Source organism: Glycine soja, chromosome 20 (genome assembly GCF_004193775.1).
Source record: "Glycine soja cultivar W05 chromosome 20, ASM419377v2, whole genome shotgun sequence".
In the NCBI taxonomy this organism is placed as follows: Eukaryota; Viridiplantae; Streptophyta; class Magnoliopsida; order Fabales; family Fabaceae; genus Glycine; species Glycine soja.
The window spans coordinates 43,068,082-43,085,101 of NC_041021.1; the positions used below are offsets into that span (position 1 = coordinate 43,068,082).

The 17,020-nt window shown below is 33.8% G+C and overlaps 3 protein-coding genes across 5 annotated transcripts; 1 reads left to right on the forward strand and 2 right to left on the reverse strand.

The window, feature by feature from the left end:
- Nucleotides 1–719: 719 nt before the first annotated feature.
- Nucleotides 720–3,927, forward strand: LOC114401346 (probable receptor-like protein kinase At5g24010). The gene has a single exon (XM_028363852.1). It carries the CDS (start codon nt 972–974, stop codon nt 3,492–3,494), a length of 2,523 nt encoding a protein of 840 aa, XP_028219653.1. The 5' UTR covers nt 720–971; the 3' UTR covers nt 3,495–3,927.
- A 2,865-nt stretch (nt 3,928–6,792) lies between these two features.
- Nucleotides 6,793–11,352, reverse strand: LOC114403364. 3 transcript variants are annotated; one of them, XM_028366285.1, is made up of 8 exons: nt 11,106–11,352; nt 10,940–11,017; nt 10,106–10,173; nt 9,869–10,009; nt 8,630–8,671; nt 7,866–7,987; nt 7,179–7,316; nt 6,793–7,102 (listed from the first exon to the last, which is right to left on the reverse strand). In XM_028366285.1, the coding sequence occupies exons 2-8, from the start codon at nt 11,014–11,016 to the stop codon at nt 6,974–6,976; spliced, it is 717 nt and encodes a 238-aa protein (XP_028222086.1). In that variant the 5' UTR covers nt 11,017; nt 11,106–11,352; the 3' UTR covers nt 6,793–6,973. The 3 variants fall into 3 exon arrangements, with proteins under 3 accessions (XP_028222086.1, XP_028222084.1, XP_028222087.1); XM_028366283.1 differs by having other exon boundaries at nt 7,848–7,987; nt 11,106–11,351; XM_028366286.1 differs by lacking the exon at nt 9,869–10,009 and having other exon boundaries at nt 7,848–7,987; nt 11,106–11,351.
- A 1,533-nt stretch (nt 11,353–12,885) lies between these two features.
- Nucleotides 12,886–15,642, reverse strand: LOC114403555. Its single transcript, XM_028366572.1, has 2 exons — nt 15,447–15,642; nt 12,886–14,184 (listed from the first exon to the last, which is right to left on the reverse strand). The coding sequence occupies exon 2, from the start codon at nt 13,768–13,770 to the stop codon at nt 13,204–13,206; it is 567 nt and encodes a 188-aa protein (XP_028222373.1). The 5' UTR covers nt 13,771–14,184; nt 15,447–15,642; the 3' UTR covers nt 12,886–13,203.
- Between the last annotated feature and the right edge of the window lie 1,378 nt (nt 15,643–17,020).

Here is a 17,020-nt window from a genome sequence, read left to right on the forward strand (position 1 = left end):
AAGAGGATACTCGGAGAAAGAACCATTTGAGGAAAGGAAACCAAATTCTATCCGGGGTCCTTGACAAATTTGAATCATTAAATAATTATTTCTTAAATATAATATTAATAAATATGTTAAATATTTATTTATCAGAAATTGAGTTTGATATAAGTCTAAGATGCATGCTAGAAAAACGATTTAAGACAGTGTTACATATATTTTTGTCTTTTTTTCTTAGATTTTTTAGCATGTAACTTATAGAGAAATGATCTTTGCATGCAGTTTTTTTTTTATTTAAAAAATATCTCCCCCATGTTATTAAGTTACTACAAATATTTATTAATTTTTTGATCCAATAGTCCCTTGTTTATCTCACCAAAGTTTTTCACCTAATGTTAATGTAAGAATTTTTTTATACAAAGTGATTTTATCCTTCACATCTTAACCAAACTATTTAATGAATGGCAAAATTCTTTTACTATTTAAAGTAATTAGGTATTAAAATTCGAATTCAAGATGAAATAACCTATATTATAATATTATGAATTATAACATTAACTTAATAATTAAAAAAAAAAGAAAAAATATTATGAGTTCAAATCTATCTAATTAATAAACTACCAACTAGCATTAGCATGTGCATTATAAAAAACCTGTATCCGGATTTAGATTTGCATGCGACTAGCATTTTAATTCGTTAAAATCTAGTCCTTGTTTTCTACCGTTATATGAAGTTGAACAGAGAAAACTAATGCAGATTTGTGTGAAACGTCCAAAAATATTTGGATTTTATAAACAAATAACCATCAAAAGCAAATGCGAAAGTAGGTGCAATCCTTTGACTTGATCGACCAAATTCATGTACTATATTACATCTTCCTTCTCAAATCTTCAATGGGACTTAAGTCACTGTCTCTCAGTCTCTATTGTCCTCTTGTTGCAGTTCTGTTCACACTCCCCTTTTGTATCCTCTAACTTGTACTCATGGCATGAGTTTTCCTCAGAGCCTGATACTCACGTCACACTCTTCAAGGAACCAAACCTCTCTCTCTTCAATGAACACTCAAAACATGATACCCTTTATCCTTCTTCTTTTCATACCTTTCTCAGTTTCATTCTCTACCACAGATAACTTTCTTCTTAGTTGTGGATCACACAGCAATGCTTCCCTCTTCAACCGTGTCTTCGTGGGAGATTCCACTGACTCAGGCTCCACTTTTCTATCTTCAGGTGATTCCATTTCACTCACATACCAAAAGCCACCTCAGAATTTGCCTACTTTATACCACACAGCCAGACTTTTCAGAAGCACTGGGAGGTACAGGTTCAACATGAAGAAAAACGGCACCCACTTGGTACGTTTTCATTTCTCCCCCTTCAAGGCTCAAAGTTTTGATCTTAAATCAGCAAAATTTAACGTCTCTGTTAACGGGGTTTCGGTGTTGAGCAATTTCCAACCACCTAATGATGTGTTGCTCAAAGAGTTTATTTTGAAGATTGTGTCAAACGTGCTTGAGATTTTGTTTAGGCCTGTTGGTGACTCAGGTTTTGCCTTTGTCAATGCCTTGGAGGTGTTTACTGCCCCTGTGGATTTTGTTATAGATTTTGGAGCCAGGTTGGTTGGTCCTTCTGGGGTGGAGGAGTACAGAAGCCTTTCATCTCAGGTTTTGGAAACTGTTCATAGGATCAATGTTGGGGGTTTGAAAATAACTCCCTTCAATGACACCCTTTGGAGGACTTGGATTCCTGATGAGGATTATCTGGTGTTTAAGGGTGCTGCAAAGCCTGCAGTGAGCACTCACACACCAAATTACCAGAAGGGAGGTGCAACTAGAGAGATTGCACCTGAAAATGTTTACATGACAGCTCAGCAGATGAATAGGGAAAACTCAAGTTTGGCTTCAAGGTTCAACATAACCTGGAACTTCCCTGTGTCTCCTGGTGGTGTTCCACACTTGGTTAGGTTGCATTTTTGTGATATTGTTAGTCCTGCTCTCAACTTGCTCTACTTTGATGTGTACATCAATGGGTACATTGCATACAAGGATCTTGATTTGTCAGCCCTTACAATCCACACACTTGCATCACCTGTCTATGTGGATTTTGTTACAAATTCAGATGACACAGGTTTTGTTCAAGTGAGTGTTGGTCCTTCTGAGCTGAGCAGTTCCATAAGGATGAATGCCATATTGAATGGTGCAGAGATAATGAAGATGGTCAATGATGTCGGTACTAATGTTGTGCATAGGAGGAAGAATCTGTGGGTGTTGGTGGGTTCAATTGCTGGAGGAATTGTTGTCTTGTTTTTAGTTGTAACTGCTTTTCTACTTGGTACCAAATGCAGGAACAAGAAACCGAAACAAAGGACAGTAGAAAGTGTTGGATGGACACCTTTGAGTATGTTTGGAGGGAGCTCCCTTAGTAGAAGCTCTGAGCCTGGTTCTCATGGACTTCTTGGCATGAAGATCCCTTTTGCTGAAATACAATCAGCAACAAACAACTTTGATAGAAATCTGATTATAGGGTCTGGTGGATTTGGTATGGTCTACAAGGGAGAACTGAGAGACAATGTGAAGGTTGCTGTCAAGAGAGGCATGCCAGGGTCCAGACAAGGCCTTCCTGAGTTCCAGACTGAGATAACAGTTCTGTCCAAAATTCGCCATCGCCACCTCGTTTCACTAGTTGGTTTCTGTGAAGAGAATTCAGAAATGATACTTGTCTATGAGTATGTTGAAAAGGGTCCACTGAAGAAGCATTTATATGGTTCATCACTACAAACACCTCTCTCTTGGAAGCAGCGTCTTGAAATATGCATTGGTGCGGCTAGAGGCCTTCACTATCTTCACACCGGTTTTGCTCAAGGAATCATCCACCGTGACATTAAGTCAACCAACATATTGCTTGATGAAAACTATGTGGCCAAGGTTGCTGACTTTGGTCTTTCAAGGTCAGGGCCATGCATCAATGAAACACATGTGAGTACTAATGTGAAAGGTAGCTTTGGTTATCTTGATCCCGAGTATTACCGGAGGCAGCAGCTTACAGATAAGTCAGATGTTTACTCATTTGGGGTTGTGCTTTTTGAGGTTCTTTGTGGAAGACCTGCTGTTGATCCACAACTTGCAAGAGAACAGGTGAATTTGGCAGAATGGGCACTTGAATGGCTGCAAAAGGGTATGCTGGAGCAAATTGTTGACCCTCATCTTGTTGGACAGATTCAACAAAGCTCCTTAAAGAAATTTTGTGAAACTGCAGAGAAATGTTTGGCCGAATACGGTGTTGACAGGCCAGCCATGGGTGATGTGTTGTGGAATTTGGAATATGCACTTCAGCTCCAAGAAAGTGAGCCACATGCCAATAGCAGTGCTAGGGAATCTGTGAGTGTGACAAATGCAGTTATTCCTGGAAATCCTTCTACCAACAGAAGGACAGAGAGGGATTATTATAACTGTTCTTCAGATGTAAGTACTAGCCAAGTGTTTTCCCAGTTAATGAACAATGAAGGCAGATAGAGATAGGTGTACACCGCAAATATAAGCAAGAGGTATTAAAGCAGTACCTAAGCTTTCATACTTTTTTTTTCCTATCAAGTTTTCTTTTGAAGAAAATTGCATGAAAACCATAACTAGCAAGATTTACTTACGGAAGGCTCCTTATAGTACTAGTTCATTGGTAGCTTCTTACAAATGTTTGAATATCTTCTTGTCTGATATTGGAGAGGCTTACAATTTTTGTAGTAAAATTTATTCATTTATTTTATACAGCAATTCTGTACTTATTATTCTAGAGCTAAATCAGTCAAATTTGTCATGAGCTATAGGTTTGTCCTCCGTTTGTATGATGTAATTGGAATTTCAGTTCAAAGATCTAATTTCAATTCCATTCCTTAGTGTTCTGGTATAATGTAACATTGAATAAAGATATGTAATGATTTTCTTTAGAACTTTCGTGAGACAAAATGGATGTTGTAGAAGATTTGGTTGAAATTATATGGCCTTCTCTGCCATATGATTTTTCAACACACAGGTCTTGCTGAACAGTTGTTCATTGTGTATGAACTTGATGCTTTAGATGAGCTCTTACTAACAGATATTTTCATTTTTTTGTTAAAATGCGCTTGTTAATGCTCTGGAGGATAATCAATAAAGCCAAGTTTGTTCTTTTCAAAAGCTCAAGTTCGATTGAGGATTGGACCTTGGTTCACATTTAATTAATGGGTTGTATCTCTTGCATTTTTTCAACTTGTTACTTGTTATAAATCATGAGAAATAACAATTACAAAATAAAATTGAAATGAATTTGATGAATATGTGCATATTTTTATGAAATGAAGTTGAGATTGATGCTACTGGTAGTTTATCAACTTGTTTCCCCCTCATATTCATCTTATTGGGCACTGTACAAATTCAAGTTCAAATGAAGAAATTGTGTATTGAAGACATCATGATGAGCTCACTGGTCGACCTTTTCAATCAAATAGAAACCACCCAAACAGAGCTTGCTCAATCCCCTGATTAGAAAAATGTACCATGAATGAAAGTACTAAAAGCAGAATACTTCATAATACCATTCCAAATGCATTACATGTTACATGATACTTCATAATACCATTGCCGTGAAGCTGCTATCCACATTTTTTGTGGTGATGTGCTTCACTGTGCTCGCTACTACTATATTATTTTGTTCAGTCTCACGGCTTTATATATAAACTTTTCATTATTAACCGATACTAAGCATGACCGTGAGAATCTCGGATGATTAGATACATGCATATTTAGCAAGAATCGAATAAGGCTTTTAATTATGTTAGAATCATTTTATGTTAATTGATTCACGCGCTCAATAATACTTATAATCTCATTCTAATATGCACTAGACATCTTCTATAATCTACGCAAGCAAGCCAGAGAAAATATATCTTATTAATTTATAATATTTATTGTTTATTGACTATAAAATTATAAAGTAATTAATAATATTTTGATAAAAAAAATTCATGTAAGAGATACTTGAAGAGAGTTTTATAAAAACAGTCTCTTACATTTATTTTTTTTACTAAAATATTATTTAATTACTTTATAATTTTATAGTAAATAAACAATAAAAAGATGCTTATTATATGGTACTATTGGTCTCGGTGGTATATTCCACAGCACGGTTCAGGTCATTTCTCCTTTCTTCAATTTCCTTCTCTTATTTTTTTTCACAATTTTGACCCTGGATTGCTTCTTTAGCACTCGTCAAGGTATTATTATGATGATTGTTATTAGAATTCGTTTTTCTGGTTTTGTGGGATTCTTGAGTTTTAGCACTGTTTCTTTTGGCCCTTGTTGTCCAGGGAGGTCTTTGGAATGGATTCTCTCCATTTCATAAGTTTTTGACTAATAAATAAAATGAAAATGTTGCACACCGCATTGACATTTATTAATGTTTTCATATATATTCAAAATAATAAATATATAAAAATAATCATTTAGTTTAATACTTTATTTATTGTGTTTGACTTCAAATGAATGATTATGTTAATAAATTATGCCTATATATTTGATATAAATATTCTTTATTTTATAATTGTGTATGTGTTTTATTAGTAAAGAAAAAAGTTAGAAAATATTGTATTTCAGTTTATTAGACTGCGGGACATGTGCAAGAATCTGTATGATGGTGATTAAAGTTGTTATATAGGAAGTATAGGGATGAGATGAGTTTGTTTCTTATTGATCGGATTGATCGGTAATTTTTTTTAAAAATGTGAGTGTATAAACCAAGTAGTATAGTATTATTAACCGTGCTATAAATATGAATAAGATATACATAAAATGGTTTATGTAACAGGTTAGGTGGGCCTACATTAATTTTTTAAGTGCATGCATGAAAAGTATTTGTGGTTCATTCTTTGACAGCAGGTTTATGGAGATGATGAATGGTCATTTGGATTCTGTGAGGGAGGAGATACTGGAGTTTTTAGATGCCCTGCGGGAAAGAACACGATGTATAAATATCGTAAATCCCTTGTTCTAGGGGAAACTAACTTCAACTTTTTCCAGGTAATAGAAATCTTAACTCAACTTAGTAGAGAATGGCCTGGATATTCCTATGACCCCTTGTCCAAAAACTGCAACCACTTCTGTCATGAATTCTGTGCAAGGCTTTGTGTGCCAAAACTTCCGGGTAATTAAACACCTAATTAACAATATCATGCATGCATGTACGCTGTCTTAATTAATTAAACACGAATAGAGTAATCGTTAATCCATTGGCTCTTTTGGATAACTGCAACAAATAACTTTGACACTTCGCATCTTTAGTTCATTATAGACTATTCATTCATTAGCTTATTATATCCCCAAGTTGTGCTCCCTTTCAATAAGAAAATATATTGAGGTTATTATTGAATTATTGGAATGAATGTTCACTTAAATAGTACAAGAACCAAGTAGTCCCTCCTAAAACGAAATTCTAAAAAGATGAGAATATTCCCAAGAGATTAAGAATGAAAAGAATTATAATAATCATGACAATTAATTATCCTAAACCATCGTCACTCTACATTATTGGTATTTTGAACAGAAGAACTATTTATTGTTCAGGCTCCTTTTTAAACTCAGATATTTCAAAGAATGAGATTAAATGATAAAATAACTAATAAAAAACTTTTGAAAAGTTTAAAACAATGACAAAATTAGGAAAAAAAACGTATGAATTAAAAAGGTTAAATTATAATTTTGATTAATAGGAGTTGAACTCATAATCTTCTTATTTACAACACAATAAACATTATGAAAATTGAAATTTTGAGAGAGTTGTAAAAGGCTGAACGTTAAATTAACATCAAATCAAATTATTTATTTTTTGTTAGCAAAAATGGGGAAGGGGGAGGAGGACCAATGTCAAAATAAAGTGAAATTCTAGGAAAGCAATGGTGCTTCTATAGCATTATAATTTTATCCAGCCTAATGGTAACTGATTCTTTATAATAACAAAATACGGTTCAGTGAATATGTTCCCAAGCTTGATGCACGATCTCATCATTTATGAAGGGGCGTAAAGACCACATTTGGCAGTAGCTTTCTAGTTCTTCTGATGGCATCTTGACATCCAAAGCAGAAACAATCTTTTCCTGCGACAAAAGGCAAAGATTTTAAGGATTCTTCATTTTACTGATTGTAATGTCAAAGAAATCATTCATTAATTACCTGCATCAAATAGTCTTGCTTGACCATGCTGTATATGAAAGCCATTACCATAGCTAAATGTGGAACATCGATACTTTTCTTTTTTTTGGTAGTTGTGACATCAGGACTTTGAGAACGAGACAAAGCATCCTTTTCCTCCTGAGTAAAGGTGTCATTACTGTTCTAGTGAGCAAGAATTCAATTATTACATTTATATGATGTAAATGATTCTTGAATTTAGTGGAGATGTACAACTTCCCAACCAAGAAGAGAAAGAGGTTAATGACCTTGCATTACATGAGTCTCATCCCACAATTATTATGTGTAGCTGTTCACTTTCTTTGCGGGAGTTAAGGGTCCAGGCTAGAGGAGGGGATAACAAGCTCTATGTAACAGGTATTATTTGTAAAGATAATTATAACAAGCTTGACTTAACTCCCAATCAGCATTTCAATTCCAATAAGATGTATTAAATAGCAGGGTCCAGAGATATACGAGGACAAAATCATAAAGGATATGATATAACAAGTTATATGAGGATATAACAAAGATCATAACGTGAGAGTGATTGGGGTTTCTTTTTCTTGGGGGAAGGGGGGAAGCAGGGGAAGAAACTCAATCAAAGGAATATATGTAGGGAAAGGATAGCAATTGCATTAGAAATTCTTCCAAAAAAATTAATAATATTACCAAATCATTATAGGTTACCGGCTCATTCAATTCAACATCAAAATCCAGATCAGAGAGTGCTAATAAATTTCCATCTGTAGTCTGAATAGCATTTGTTACATCCCCCAATAGACCTTCAAGTTCATTAAGTATTTCCTTAGCTGCAAGACATGAATGACAAGTTAATTGTGAAACTAAGTGCATGTTTAGGAAAGATTAATTTTTGGAAATAAATACTTATTTTCAAAACTTCTCTTAAGATAGTAAAAATAAGAAAAAAAAATTAAAAAAAGGTTGAAAAGTATATACTTAAACAAAGAAGACAAGATCACCATGGCAATTATGACATTAGATTTACATCCCAAGAAAATATATTCACACACAAAGTCAACATTGACTTTACATTAATGATAGCCACTTCGTTAAACACAACTTTAGTATCAACTACCAAAACATTTTCACAAAGGAGCGCCGGAAGGAAGTCCGTTACTGCTTAAGTAATGCAGATTAGAAACCAATATTGACAAATGCAAAGAAGATTCCTCCAAATTGGAATACATCTTCATTAAGTGGCCACTCTGTTTATTCCAAGCACAAATGTCAAATGTTAGACATACTGAAATAGTCAGTGCTGAAGACAATTATGAATAAAGGCAACGATCCAAGTGGTCAAATAAGTAACAAGTTTCTCTTTCAATATTCAAAAGAGAAATGTATATTCAACTCTACGATATGATATATATAGGCTTATCATAGCACAGCAGTCAGGGATCAATCATAAAAAAAAAAAAAAGCGGCCATACCTTTGCTTATATGGTTACAGAGTCCATGTGTGCATGAGTGCACTTCCATATGCAGATTTTGCCATATCGAAACAGTTACATAGTCGTCAGAAAAATAGCAATAAAATTAAATGAGTAGAATTCAAATTGAGAATTGATAACAAAAAATTGTATAATGTTGTTTCAAGCACAGATATTTTATGGAACAAAAGACATCAAATATGATTTATTTTTGTGACATTAATCAAAATTTGTCAACAGTAAGACATGTCATGGCAAACTCACTTTTGAATAAAAAAAAGGCATAGAAGAATTAGAGGGAAGCTGAAAATGAATGAAAAAAGGAGGAATGATAGATGAAAAGAAACAAGATGGCAAGCAATTGATAAGAACCTTAGAAGAACCACATCACGAAAGCTAGATAATTTAGCTGGAGAACCGAAGGCCTTATAAACCCCACACTAGAATCCCATACTTCCAATGTGAGACTCAAGTCTCATACCTTGTAATTGGATCCCAACATCCCACCAAACCTACAGCCTCAACACCCACACAAGCTGGCTGTGCATTAGTCATTTGCTAATCCTAGGCAAAAATACAATGCAACCAAGAGACACAGTGAAAGGCTCTAATATCAATTGATAAGAATCTTGGGAGAACCACACCACAAGCTAGCTGCTGTAGTTGGAGAGTTGAAAACCTTGTAAACCCTAGGCTAGAATCCCATACTTCCAATGTGGGACTTAAGTCCCATACCTTACAATTAGATCCTAACAGCAAGAAATGTCAACCCAACTAAACTGACCATGAAGAAAATGCTTTGCTAATTCCTATTTATCACAAGAATGAAAATCAAGCACAGTAATTTAATGAGAACAAAATTCATGAATAAAAGCGAGTAACTTTAGTAAAACTGCAAGAGCATAGTTTTGTGAAAAATTATGAAATAAAAATAGCATTGCAGAATTCAATATTAACTTAACATTGCACTAAAACGAAATCACTCCATCATATTCCTGTTGAATAAAGAAGATTCATAGCTAACAGTCCTGCAGAATCTCATAGGCTTACTTTTAAAATATCAAAATGGACTGAACAACATCATCCTTAATACATCATACACAATAAAAAAGTGTTAAAAAATCTGTACTTATGTGTCACTAAGCCCTGGTTGGATCTTGAGGCATGCCCTAACATTGGAATGAGACAACCTACCCTCTTCTTAAACTTTTAACCACCAAAAAAATAAATGGTACTTACAGTTTGTTACACTCTGGATACTTTCATTTAGCTTCCTACATCCAGAATTAATATAGGCCTTAACTCTCTCAGTTTCATTAGCTACAATTATCTTGTGAACTAATTTAGAATTCATGTCTATAGGAGGCCTCCTAATAAACTCTGCACAATAAAAGTAAAAAATTATAACATCAGTGATTAGTTAGCAATATCATTATTTTAAGCTAACATGTGTTAAACAAAATTCTTAAACACTACCAAGTGCTTGTTGAAAGCCAGACAGCAGCTTGCTTCCAGCAATTCCCAACTCATCAATCTTTGTAATCCTGTCATAGGGTAGCTGTTGAGAAATATAAATTTATACATATATATTATGTGATAAAAAGAGTACAGAATATAATTGTGTCCTTGACTCCTTGTATGTATGTATGAGTGTGAGTGTGTGTGTCTAGCCCTGTCTCTTAAGTCATAAGAATATACCAAGAAATTTTCATAATGCATTCTATCCATTTCTTAACTATTTAACTTTTTAAATATTTTTTCCTACCATGCCATTCCATTCAATCAGTAATCATCACCTCCAACTCCTAAGAGTGAGGATCATCTATAGTTATTTCATATGCAGAATCAATTATCTTGAAGCAATTAGGAGAGAACTACCGCTTAGGGTTTACATGGTATGTAGGATGTCTTAAAATCAAACCCTCGTGATCATTTGTCTTACTAAAAAAAGTACAACAAAATCCTCTGAGAACTTCTACTGATGTTTACAATGTTTGTACCCTCATAAAATTGTTGTTTCAATTATTTCATTACACATCTAGACATAGATTTGAAGCTCCTTCCAGATCCACATAAAACTATGATTCTGGTAAGGTAGTATTCATCAAAACGAAAATATTATTCCATATGAAGTAGTTCTCAACCTAACAAGAACAATCTCAGATGAAAATTTTCAATTTTGACAGGTCAGCATCAGTAAAGCAAACATAATTTAAACAAATTTAACTACCACAGTACCACATGTATACCAATGATTTTTGGAAGATAGAAAAATACAGAAAGCTAAAAAGTAGTAAGATTAGAAATTACCCTGTCATGAAATCTCTGAATTTGTGAAAAAATTCTTCTTCCAAATCAGAAATTGATTTGCCTTCCCTGCTTTCCATTCTGCAATTTAGATGAAAAGAGTATAAATTGATAAAATAAATTACATATAAGAAAAGAGACCTTAGTAGATCATCTCATAGGAAATCACATTCTTGCCGCACTAAAACGAAATTTGCGGAGGCAGCGCCACAAAATGCACAGTTTAACCGTGCAAATCTCCGACGGAGTGAGGAGCAGGAAAACACGAGCGGCACAACTAGCGATCAATGTGTCGTATTTGACGGCGGAGGGTGGTGGTGGAGGGGAATACCGTCAAGTTACGTGGAAGGTTTTTTCACTTTGCACTAAATATTAACACGGTCAATTAATGGTGATAATTTAGGTTGCCAAAAAAAAATGCATTTTAACGGAGGGTACAGAGTATAATAAGTCAAAAACTTAGAGAGTTGAGTATAATTTGCTCTATTTTTAAAAGTCCAAATTTATAAAAAAAATAATTTTTATCATATTATAATTCATTGATACGAATATGAAAACTCCAAATAATTTTTTAAAATATCCATACTTTTAATTAAATATTTAAACACATTTTAATTCTTATAAACTTATCGATTTTTACTTGGTCCCTATATTTTTTTTATGATCCCATAATTTCAAACCTCTTATTTTTTGGTCTTTTTTCTTACAAATAAAAAGGATAATCTTTATTCTCATGATAATGATATGAGAATAGAAGAAAAAATGTAAAAGCAAATATTTTTAACATTAAAAATTAGGAATGAAAAATATTTGCTATCAAATTCATATACGAGAGTAATAAAATATCTAATGATCACTTTATTTTAATTTATAAATTTTATTTATTAAAAATATCCATAATGCACAAAGAAAACACTGATGTAAAATTAAAACATTATTTATTAGAACAAAAATCTAAGTTAAATGAGAAAAGAATATGGACAAACTGCAGCAAACAGGATCCAAGACCAAGAGTGTATATATGATGCATGTTATGATGTAAGCCATGAGATATGGGGTTCTTTTGCCAAGCACTAAAACTTCAAAAGTCAATGGCGTGAAGCCAATAGCCACGAACTCCATCCTCAAAAAAGAAATTAGTCTTGTCAACTGTAAGGCATATGCTAAATAACACTACCATCTATCATCATGATTCTTGATATTGGTTCTCCAACTTGGCACTATAGTACATTCTTAATTGTGCCTTCCTAAGATAAGATGCTGTAGTGTTGCACCATGTTTCCTTTTTGCTCATGAACATTATTATCAATAAAGCTTCTCATTAGTGATTGGCATACTGGTATTTATGTTTTATTAAAATTGAAAGTGGTCGCACCTCGTTGACATTGTTCACCAGTAACTATCTTTGCTTTGTAGTCTAGTTATTAAATACAAAACATCAAAAGTGAAATTGAATATGTATTGAATGTCTAAGATAATCTAATTCAGTTAATAAAATAAAATATGTTTGTTATTATAAATTTCTTTGAATCTGTTTTTAATTCTCACGGATAAAAAAATTATTTAAATTTCAAGTTAAAAGATCCAAAAATATATTTAAGAATAAAATCAATTTAAAATCACATTTAGTTATCCCTAAAAAATGAGATTAAAATTTTACATGCAAACTTAGTTTTAGTCTTTTAGAATCAAAACTTAAGATTTGAGAACAATTTGACCCAAACTTAGATTTGGGAACTTTAATCCAAACACTTTCTTAATTGTTAAATAGCCCAACTGCGTTGCCTTAATATGCATAAATACAACTACAGTGAGAATTCAACACATAGAGCTGTTGCTTATTTATTTTTTAAACTACTAATCCTACCAAAAGAACTATACTGTACAAGATGGAAAGAGAACTAATTGTGAGACGTAATCCAAGAGGCCACAATTAATGCAAGTATATATAAATTATGAGTCATTGAGTTCCACTCGAGCATTTATATTATTTGTAACCAACACAAAAAAAGTATAAATCTCCATTACACTCAGAGTATGAAAAGTCACTCCATAGAAAATTAGCAGTCTTGCATGCAGTTAATGAAAATCAGAAGAAAATATGGTGACACAGCAACAAGTTCTTCAGTCACAACTGAAGCAGAACGTAGCTGACAAGCACATATTATATAATAATATACAGAAGACAACCTCCAGTAAGATAACAGAAGATTAAAACTTCATCAGTGACCAGAAAAGACACAAACAAGACTTCATTCAGCATTCCATTAGAAGATAATCCTTGCTTCATCTGCATCTTTTGCAATATGGAGTGATCTAGCTGCTTGTGCTGCTATAAGATCAACAGAGAATCCAGTAGGACCCCATCGTGCTTCTTCATATAGGGGTTCATAGACATTCTTCTCAAGAGGGCCAGATGTGAAGGACCATTTGCCACTTTCCGCAGAGACAGACCACGTGCCACCATCTAGATGAGGAAAACAAGCTGTTCGTTCACCCATGTAGAGACCAAGCTTGTGATTATAATTCCAGGTCTTGCATCCACTGTCATTGAGAACAACATTACAAGAATCATCTGAGTCTTCGCCAAGTAGAACATGCAGAGCCACTGCTTCAGCAATTGCGGCACCCTCTTCATTGAGTCTTTGTTGCTCTTCTTTCTTTTTCTGCTTCTTTTTCTCCAGTTCGGAAATGATGGCAGCAGAAGTAGCTAGAGCTTTTTCCAAGCGCCTCTTTTTCTTTTCAGCCTGTTTCAGTCTATCCAACTTGTCTTTCACCTGCTTCTTCTTTGCCTTTCTCACATGTTGCCCTTTATTACACGCCATGTTATCCATAGAACTCACTATCTATATAAATACTTTAAAAATTAACTTTTGTGAACTCCTATCCCTTCAAGAGAATTTCTTTAAAGCTGTATATATTTTTTTGTTTATAATTTCTCCCATTTCCCTAAATTGTTATGCTAATATACACTCTATTTAGTTGAAGTATCAAGACTAGTACTAAAGTCGCATTCTAACCACTACACCCACTCAGGTCTGTAGGAGTACCTCATTTTACGGAATATACAATCCCAAAAAGAAACAACAGGAGACAACATCAACGAAAATTCATAAGCACTCATAGACCCATTTGTTGTTCCCATTCTTCCTAACTTCCCACAACCCTTGCACTTGCCCATTCTCTACAAAACTAGTAATAAATCCGTACCCCACAGCTACACTCTGATTCCAGTACACCCTTCCTAGCTGCAATATAAACAAAAACACAGCTAAATCATCACGAAGATGAGGAGACATATTCATTCACATAAAGATAAATACACAAACATAATAGCATGAGCAGAAGATATAGAGAGATTCAAATGTTTATATCAAAATTGTAACAACTAATTTTCAATTTTTTGGAACATTAAACAGGTTTGATTAAAAAACAATAGAAGTGGTGCATTTCTATCATTTTAAATAATAATGCATAAAATATTCATTGATTAGAAAAGATAGAAAGAAAAGAAAACACTAGCATGATTGAAAAATGTTAATTAAATGCAGAAACAGTACATCAAGCTGTTCTCAAATCAAGTGTCTAGCCAAAATTTGTTAAGGACAGGTTGAGGACTCAAAAATGCAGGGAGGGGTGAAAGTTTAATGCAGAAAGACACATTAAACATATTTGTTTTGAACACTGTAATTTGTATCAGACCTAGTAACTAATAAATTATTCAGAAACAACGACACACTTTTCCGTTTGTATCAGACCTAGTAACTAATAAATTATTCAGAAACAACGACACACTTTTCCGTTATTGGCTGGGAAACACAAAAAGCCATATGATCATGATAACAACTTAACGAGTCAAATTAAGACTTGATCCATATGAAAACCACATGACTGATGTCCACATCGCATCAAGACTGCTTTAACCACGTTGACAACTGAGACAGTAATAACCAGTACTAAGTATTAACCGATTCATCCTAAATTAATCCATTCATCCACCAATACCCACCCACCTAATAACCAAGTCAAAAGTGCATAACAAAAGTAGCTTGAAATTAAAGTCCTTCAACGACTTTTATAATGTATAAACACGATGAATCATCGTCTGAACAGAATAACCACCAAATTTCAAGCAAATTATTCATCTTCGGTGAGTTGATTTAATGATTTTTAAGGAATAGAGCAGAAGACCACGTTTTCTTACCCGCTCAAATTCTATTTGCAATCAGAGAACAAAAAACGAAAAAAAAAATAATTATAACACTGACCAGATCCACCCAAAATGTTAGGAACACCAAACACATATCAATTGAAGTAAAAACCAAGCAACCCCACATTCCAAAACCATAAGATCTGCTCGACCCAGAATTAAAAACATCAAATTCCTTGAAAATCAATCGCACCAACGCGTAATTAAAAACCAGATCCAAATACCCATTAAGGGAAAATTAAAAGAAAAGGAACCCATCAACAACAACAACAAAAAATGCAAACTTTAAATGAATCAAACCTGGGGGAATGGCATAGAGAAAAGAGGGGGGGGGGGGGGGGAGATCTGAGTATCTAACACACAGTGTTGGTATGGGAGCAAAATAAACAAGAAGCAGGAATTGGTGGCAATGGAAGTGGTTGGATCTAGAATGAAAACGTAGTTGTGTGGGAAAAGAAAAGGTGAAAACCGAATGGAGAGAGAGAAAGTTAACTGATAACAAAAACATGAGATGAGACGATGAGAGGGGAATGGAAACATGAACGAATGGTGGTGGGACACGTGTCGGATGATGAGAAAAGGGTACTCTAGAAAAAATTTGACTTTTCTTTTCCTACGGTGATAGCTCGTGTTTGTTCGGCTTCCAACGGACACGTGGCCCATCATGGTATACTGTGGGACTCATCCTAGCCGGAGGATCGTGCATCTTTTGCGTCAATTGGTGATCGTTGCCCTTTACATCAATGCTATACAAATTCCTTCAAACTAGCTGGGAGCAAAAAAACCTGGACGTAAGGTCTTGCATGCACTACAGAAATATGGTCACAGTTTGGGCTTAACTGAAATAATTAAACACGGTTAGGGTGTAGGGGTACGTGTGTAGTTAGGAGAGATTTGAGTAAGAGTCTAATAAAGGCGGAAAATAAATATAGTAAGTCCAAAATATAAGAATTATGAGATCGAAATGGATTTTGATGTTAAAGAAAACAAATCATGAGATTTATCCATATTAGATATTATTTGCACTTTTGCACCAAGAAGACTTAAATTACATGCCCTTAGGCTCAATTGTTGTTTCTTTAAATAAATCGATGGACAGAGCCTTTTGACATGCTTCGCAAATTTGACACACATATAAACTTAAACTAAAATGGAAACATCACTAAACCCCACATAGGAAAAGTGCACGAACCACTAAGGTTGCGATTTGAGCTAAACTAATTGGTAAAGCCAGAAACGAGCATATAAGACTAACACGAATCAAAGATTATGATAGAACCAAACCGAAAGATAACAGACAAACTAATATGGTATGTGCAAGCAAAAAGCACGATCAATATGGAAAGTATAATCCCTACGAAACCATGAAGTTGGCCTTTACCCTGGACTGAATTGACAGGCTACACTACACTGATATTTAATTTGTTATACGTGTTTGTTAATTTAGAGGATAAAAACCACTAGGGTTGTCATGGTCTTCATGGAGTTTATTGTCTGCACTAGATTTTAGGTTAGGGTACTTTTTTTAATCATGAATTAATAAAAAAAACAAGTCTTTGTGCATTATAATTATAATTATATCATAAATGAGTACTTAGAACTTAATTTTAATGATATTTTAAATTTTATAATTCCAAGCTTAATTTTATTTCAATTTTTTTCTTTTCAAATTATTAAACATGAAAAAAGTACGCGAGTGTAAAAGGAGTGGGCAACAAAGCTACCTCCTCAGTCCTCAAGTCTTAATACTTTAAAATAGATAATGCCATGAGAAATTTCTCTATTCTCAACTTAAAAATTGTTACTTTCCATATATATATATATAATTTTCATTTTTACCCTTAATACTTTAATAAGACTCTTCCTTTTACATC